Source organism: Myotis davidii, unplaced genomic scaffold, assembly GCF_000327345.1.
Source record: "Myotis davidii unplaced genomic scaffold, ASM32734v1 scaffold2537, whole genome shotgun sequence".
In the NCBI taxonomy this organism is placed as follows: domain Eukaryota; kingdom Metazoa; phylum Chordata; class Mammalia; order Chiroptera; family Vespertilionidae; genus Myotis; species Myotis davidii.
In genome coordinates, this window is record NW_006288180.1 from 109,163 (window position 1) to 116,329 (window position 7,167).

A 7,167-nucleotide genomic window follows, 5' to 3' on the forward strand; every position below is an offset into this window, starting at 1 on the left:
GCTTTTTGGCTGGAGACTCATCCCACCTTTTCTCGGTGACCTTCCAAATGGTGGAGTGGAGAAAAGACATGAGTCCTGCCCCAGATTTCATCGACAATTGTGCATGAAGGTGAAGGAACTAACACAGATCTCTTAGTGGCCTCCTGCAGAATTGGATGCTTCTAGAATCATCTAAAAGCTGCAGGATCTGCCCTTATTTGGACAAACACGATCTGATCAGCCATAATCTGCAAGGTGTGTGGGTTGCTTCTGACTAAAACCAGCCCTGGGTCCCTGCAGCCTGATCAGAGAGCCTCGAGGATGGAGCCAGTAGCACTGAGCTCACACATGGTGTCTCCCGGGCCCAAACCAGGTCACCCAGCCCGACCAGCGAGGCTCAGGGGTTGAGTGTCGACCTGTGAACCAGGAGAGGCTGTGGTTCGATTCCCCATCAGGGCACATGCCCAGGTTGTGGACTTGATCCCGGGTAGGGGGCGTGCAGGAGGCAGCCGATCCATAATGCTCTCTCATCATCACCATCTCTCTCACTCTCTCATTCTCTCTCTCTCTCTTCCTCTCCAACATCAATAAAACATATTAAAAATAAATAAATCAGGTCACCTTCATGGGAACCACAGAGCCAGACCAGGCCCAGGCGTGGCTGGCAGGTGTGTCTGCAGAGCTGTGGGGCGTGAGGTACGGGGACAATTGTCCAGGATGTTGCTCCACGTGTCCTGGAACTCACCGCAGGGAGAGGTCAGGGTCTGAGTTTGCTCGCTAAGCTGGGGCCTCCCAGAAGGCCGCCCAGGGAGCAGTGCAGGGGGGTCAGGGGCCTGGGTCGGCAGAGGGACCCACGGGAAGATGCCCCCCTGCTTGCCTGAGGAACTGGCAGCTCTGCAGACAGCAGAGACGCGGGGAGGTTTTCAAAGAGAAGGGTTGTGCATTGTTGCGGTTGCCTTGATACAGTCAAGAGAGCCTTTCTCATGGGGAAGTTAGGAGGCGATGAGATCAGGTGGCCCTCACCAGTTTGGTTCAGTGGATAGAGCCTCGGCCTGTGGACTGAAGGGTCCCCAGGTGGATTCCCGGTCAGGGCACATGCCTGGATGACGGGCTGCAGGAGGCAGCTGAGTCTCTCTCACCATTGATGTCCCTGTCTCTCTCTCTCCCTCTCCCTCTCCTTTCCTCTCTGAAATCAGTAAGAATATATTTTAAAATGTGTATAAAAGAGACAAGGTAGGTGAGAGTAGTTTCAGTTGAATGCAGCCAAACACAGTTTTTTACTCCAGCAGAGTCCTGGGCAGAGGAGGCACCTGATAAATATTAGGTGTTTATTTTGTTGTTGTAGTTTTTTAACCTAAGATCCTACTTATTTTTACATAGTGCCTCCCCGTGGAACAATTACAATTATGTCCGTTTTTCAGCAGATTATTTCTTATGGGGTCATAGCTAAGAAAAATGTGTGAGGGGGGAAATTACCCTCACTAATAATGAAATAAGTAAAACTTCCACACAAAAAATGTGGCCTATCAGGTTAACAGTGCTTTAAAAAAAAAATCTGTGTAAAAATGAGTTCTGTAACAGAAATTTCCATATTATGTCGGAATTATTAATTGGCATGGACCTTCTGAATGCAAAGTTGGCAATGTGTATTAAGAGCCTTGAAAATGATTTTACCTTGTGGTTTAGTATTTCTACTTCTAGGATTCTACCCAAAGGAAGTAATTCAATATTAAAACATAGATTTATGTACAAAGATGTGTGATTTGTATGATCTATAACGCATAAAGATGGAACTCAATCTAAACAGCCAATAACAGAAGACGAATTACACAAATAGCAACATCTATAAAAATTGTGTTTCTAAGCATATTTCCTAGAAAATTGTATGTATGCATGTATATATAGCACAATACTTATATTTGCTTTATATATTTCTCTTTTCACAAATTTCTACAATGGCACATTTAATATTTTTATACTCAGAGGAAAAAAATAATGTTTGAAGCCAGGTTCTTAATTATTCTTCCACAATTGTTAGAAATATGCCTTTATTTTCTAGTATCTCTCATTTTCATTGGCTAGTGAGATGTCACAGTGTCCAGCAGTAACCAGTGATGGGGAAAGACGTGTCTAAAGCCCATTTGCTCCTCCTGTAAAAAGGAAGAGATTGGTTAATTCACTTCTATAATCATCAGATACCTGATATTGTACTAGACTCTGAGAATAGCGGTCATAATGGTGATGGGCAATTCACTGGGGTTTGTTCTGTGCCAGGCACTGTTCTAGGCACTTTGAAGATCCACCAGTCCATTTAACCTGCGACAACCTCCCATCATTCTCTCTGATTTGGGGGATGAGGAGAGGAGGGCGAGAAGAGGTAGAGTTTCCCAGGGGACACAGCTATTGGATGTTAACCCACAACCCCTAGCACCTGAGTCTATGTACACTCTTAAAGGACAAATATGATCTAATCAGTGTCCTGTATTTACATTTAAGCTGTCTTTTTAAAAATCTATTTATTTTTTAAAATATTTTTTTATTGATTTCAGAGAGGAAGGGAAAGGGAGATAGAAACATCAATGAGAGAATCATTGATGACCTGCCTCCTGCATGCCCCCTACTGGGGATCGAGCCCACAACCTGGGAATGTGCCCTTGACTGGAACAGAACCCGGGACCCTTCAGTCCGAGACCTCCTTGTTCATAGGTCAGCATCCACCCTCTGGGCCAGCTCAGACCCTATTGGGTGGCAGCTAGACAATCAAAGGCAATAAAGTGGAAACAGATAGAACCCGGGACCCTTCAGTCCAAGACCTCCTTGTTCATAGGTCAGCGTCCACCCTCTGGGCCAGTTCAGACCCTATTGGGTGACAGCTAGACAATCAAAGGCAATAAAGTGGAAACAGGACAAATATGATCTAATCAGTGTCCTGTATTTACATTTAAGCTGTCTTTTTAAAATCTATTTATTTTTTAAAATATTTTTTTATTGATTTCAGAGAGGAAGGGAAAGGGAGATAGAAACATCAATGAGAGAATTATTGATGACCTGCCTCCTGCATGCCCCCTACTGGGGATCGAGCCCACAACCTGGGAATGTGCCCTTGACTGGGATAGAACCCGGGACCCTTCAGTCCAAGACCTCCTTGTTCATAGGTCAGCGTCCACCCTCTGGGCCAGTTCAGACCCTATTGGGTGACAGCTAGACAATCAAAGGCAATAAAGTGGAAACTGTGTGGCAGTTACCCAGAACCACGGGAGGGGCTGGTCATGGAACCCCCCCGGGAGGCCGGGGACAAGCAGATGCCTGCAGGGTGAGGAGAAGCTTTCAAGGCAGGAAGGAGGGAGCAGGGAACCGAGCACAGAGGCCCAGCATATGTGGGAGGCAGGAGATGGAAAAGCAGGGTGTGGGCAAATCTGGCTGCAGTACAAGAGAGAGAGGAACTAGAAGAAGAAAAGAAGAGGGAGCAGGGGAACCGAGCACAGAGGCCCAGCATATTTGGGAGGCAGGAGACGGAAAAGCAGGGTGTGGGCAAATCTGGCTGCAGAACAAGAGAGAGAGGAACTAGAAGAAGAAAAGAAGAAGAGAAAATAACAAAAAATAAATAAAAAAGACGGGGGAAGAGAGAGAGAGAGAGAGAGAGAGACGAACGAGGCCACAGGCAGTGCGCTGGGCCAGGCCCCGTCTCACTGTGGGTCAGGTATTTGGAAAATCTTAAAAGCAAGTTCAGGCCCATCCCAGAGCCTACACTTGCTCGCGGTGGAGCAATGCTGCACAGCCACTGCGCCAGCACCATCTGTTTCTGGTCTGTGTTTCACAGCTGCTATCTCATTCCACCCTCACCCCATCTTCGCCAGTCGGTAATTATTACCACCCGGCAGGCTCAGAACGGTGCGGTTGTCATAGTAACTCCAACATTTAGCTAATTGTTAACACATCCTGTGCTGCAAACAGATGTGAAAGCAATAGCTTGGTTTCACCCAACAATGTTAACAAGATAATTTACAGCCCCAACTGGTGTGGCTCAGTAGATATTGCATCAGCCCGTGGACCGAAAGGGTCTGGGTTCGATTCCAGTCAAGGGCATGTACCTCGGTTGCAGGCTCCTCCCCAGCCCGGGCCCTGGTTACACATCAATGTCTCTCTCTGTCTTTCCCTCTATTCCACTCTCCCTAAAAATCAATGGAAAACATATCCTGAGGTGAGGATTAAATAATTTGGTTTCATAAAGGGAGTGATCATGTGGACTTCAGTCTCTCTCACATTTAGTCATCTGTATATTAGAGTAGGAGGGCAGTCACACATAAGAAATATTTGAAATCCGAATTGTCTCCAAGTATTTAATTGGCTTTTCTCAATGAGAAGAATCAGTTTCAAAGATTAGTTCGATTCCGTTCAGTGAAATCAGTGTTTCTTAAAAATGATTTGCAGCTCGACAAGGGCACAACGTGTGAAAGTCACCGAGTTCTCGTTTCCCTCTTCCTGTGAGTGTTTTGTGTTTGCCTTTCATCCAGCTCCAGAACAAAACTCAGAATATAGCAGTGAGCTCATGTAATAAGTTCAGTTCCAAAGTATACTTACCTTATCGGCATAAATAAGACAATACACATTTTACTGAATTCACTGTATTAACAAAGAGTAAGAAATTCCTACTGTGGATGAAAAAAGGGGCCACGTGCTAACCTGACTACCTCCGGGAAGGCCTGCGTGGAGGCCTTGCCAACTCCAGAGACCTGAAGTGACCACAAAGGAGGGTCTGAAATTAAAAACCGATAATTAAAAAGCAGCTTATGATGGGTAGTCATGTCCCAGGCCAGTGCCCTCCCTGACAAAGACCAACTTCCGTCTTTCCTGAGCCCGTTGTCCTTTTGCATCTAAGGTAACACACCTTGGGAAAGTCAGGGTAACTAGTAACTTCCCTTTTCCTCACCCCTCAGGGCACAGCTAGCCACCAGGGCGGAGACCACAGGTTCCCTCACTGTGACTGTTATCGAGTTAGCTGCTGACTGTTAACTACCCTGCACCCACCTGCGTAAAGGCAGCCTGTGCCCATCATTTCACTTTTACCCGATCCCAGGGTCCCCCCACCTCCCTCATCATCACCAATAGATTTCATGTGACCCGCTTATGGCTCTGCCTTTGACGGTGATTTATTAAACACGGTGAAAACCGCCATCTCCAGAGCACTGTCCCCACGCACTGAGAACCTGCTTCCCTGCAAGTGTCTCCAGTTTGGCTCAAATAAACCCCAAAATTCTTCACAGGTCGGGATGATTTTTACGTTAACACAGTCATGTGAACACAGTGTGGCTGCGCCAGAAGGAGGGAGTGATCATATGAATGAGGGGGCTACCCACATGAACGGGGGCCATGGCCCATGAACAAGAATTTTACTAATTTTAAGAATGTCACTAATGCTGTGGCCCCGCCCCATCACAAAGAAACAATTTCCGGAGGCTGAGGCCCAGAAATCAGGATTTAAAAAAGATTCCCAGGTGATTCTAATGTGCAGCCGAGGTTGAGAACCACTGCTCTAGTCCTATTTATAATGATTTTCCTTCTCTCTCCTAACCTGGGAGGACATGACAGCACAGGAATTGAGAGCGATGGAGGCACGCACTTTGGAGGCGCTAGACACTGGAACTTGAAGCAATCAGTGGGGTTTATGGGGCCTCGGCCAGGGCCTTGCACATGCGTTTCCACGCTAACGAGGCCAGGTGACACCATTCCCGAGGCAGCTGTGAGGAGACAGCTGCTTTCAAACGGAGACCCCGGCCTAGTGCCAAATCGATCTTGGAAAAAAAAACACAGGATCCTTCTAAATCACACAGCATTTTATCCTAAATTGTAAAAGCCTGTTTTTGTAATTGTAAATCTCATTTCCTGTAAACATTTCCATGTTTTTTCAAAGTACTTGTGATTTAGTTAGTTACATTGTTCATTTTTCTTATGTTTTGACTTTTAGGTAGACAGGAAGAGGAAGTGAAAAATATCAGGGAGAAAGACACACATCGGCTGCCTGCTGCAGATCAAGGCCACAACCCAGGCATGTGCCCCGATCAGGAATCGAACCCGGGACCTCTTGGTCCATAGGCGCTCAATCCACTGAACTACACCAGCCGGACACCCCCCATGTTCCTAACAGAAAGCACCACTTACCCCAAAGTGGGGAGACCGCATGCTAGATTTGGAAAAAAAGTGAGTTACTTTGCGCTGAAGTCTTGGCCGGGAGCAAAGATCACACGTACATAAGGGCGGGTCCCATCTCCCAGCCCACAGCCCGTTTGTGGTTGGACCTGTAGGACCTGTCTTAACCAACTTTCAGGGCTTTGCCCCAACTCGACCACGCAGTTTTTCAAGTCTGACTACAGCGCTCTTCAGAAAATGTGGGTGGCTCTGAAAAGAGCCTTTGGGTCAGGAGTCAGGCCGCGGGCTCGCGCCTACTTGGAGCTGGTGTACTTGGTGACGGCCTTGGTGCCCTCGGACACGGCGTGCTTGGCCAGCTCGCCGGGCAGCAGCAGGCGCACGGCCGTCTGGATCTCGCGGGACGTGATGGTCGAGCGCTTGTTGTAATGCGCCAGGCGCGACGCCTCGCCCGCGATGCGCTCGAAGATGTCGTTGACGAACGAGTTCATGATGCCCATGGCCTTGGACGAGATGCCGGTGTCGGGGTGCACCTGCTTGAGCACCTTGTACACGTACACCGAGTAGCTCTCCTTGCGGCTGCGCTTGCGCTTCTTGCCGTCCTTCTTCTGCGCCTTGGTCACGGCCTTCTTGGAGCCCTTCTTCGGGGCGGGCGCCGACTTGGCTGGCTCCGGCATTCTGAAACCTCAGGAGACTTGGAGGAAAATGCGGCTGGAGTGGAACCTCCGCTACTTATAGGGACTTTATGCTAATGAGGGATTCAGAGAGTCTCTTAGTTCATTGGCAGAGATACGCCAAGGCTGTCCTCCTTGGGCGGGCCTATGCAAATGAGGTATGGAAATTGTAAGGTCCTATTGGTTATGTGACTGAGTCTGTTCCTAGCTAATCAGACACCTCGATTTGCTCCCAGGACCTGCCTATAAAAACGGCCATGTTCCACTTACTCCCAGAACTGGTCTGCTCGGGCGAGTGTCCACCTTTCTTTTTGCAAAGACCTTTTTTCATTTTTCAATGTCGGGACGCGGCAAGCAGGGCGGCAAGGCG

General features: G+C 48.0%; 1 protein-coding gene across 1 annotated transcript; it reads right to left on the reverse strand.

Moving 5' to 3' along the window:
* Positions 1–6,366: 6,366 nt before the first annotated feature.
* LOC102762338 (histone H2B type 1) lies at positions 6,367–6,824 on the reverse strand. Its single transcript, XM_006759971.2, has one exon. The coding sequence runs from the start codon at positions 6,798–6,800 to the stop codon at positions 6,420–6,422; it is 381 nt and encodes a 126-aa protein (XP_006760034.1). The 5' UTR covers positions 6,801–6,824; the 3' UTR covers positions 6,367–6,419.
* Positions 6,825–7,167: the final 343 nt, after the last annotated feature.

What these genes read in the sequence shown, in the direction of transcription:
- LOC102762338 (XM_006759971.2), bottom strand. Translation starts at nt 6,800, where the DNA reads ATGCCGGAGCCAGCCAAGTCGGCGCCCGCCCCGAAGAAGGGCTCCAAG.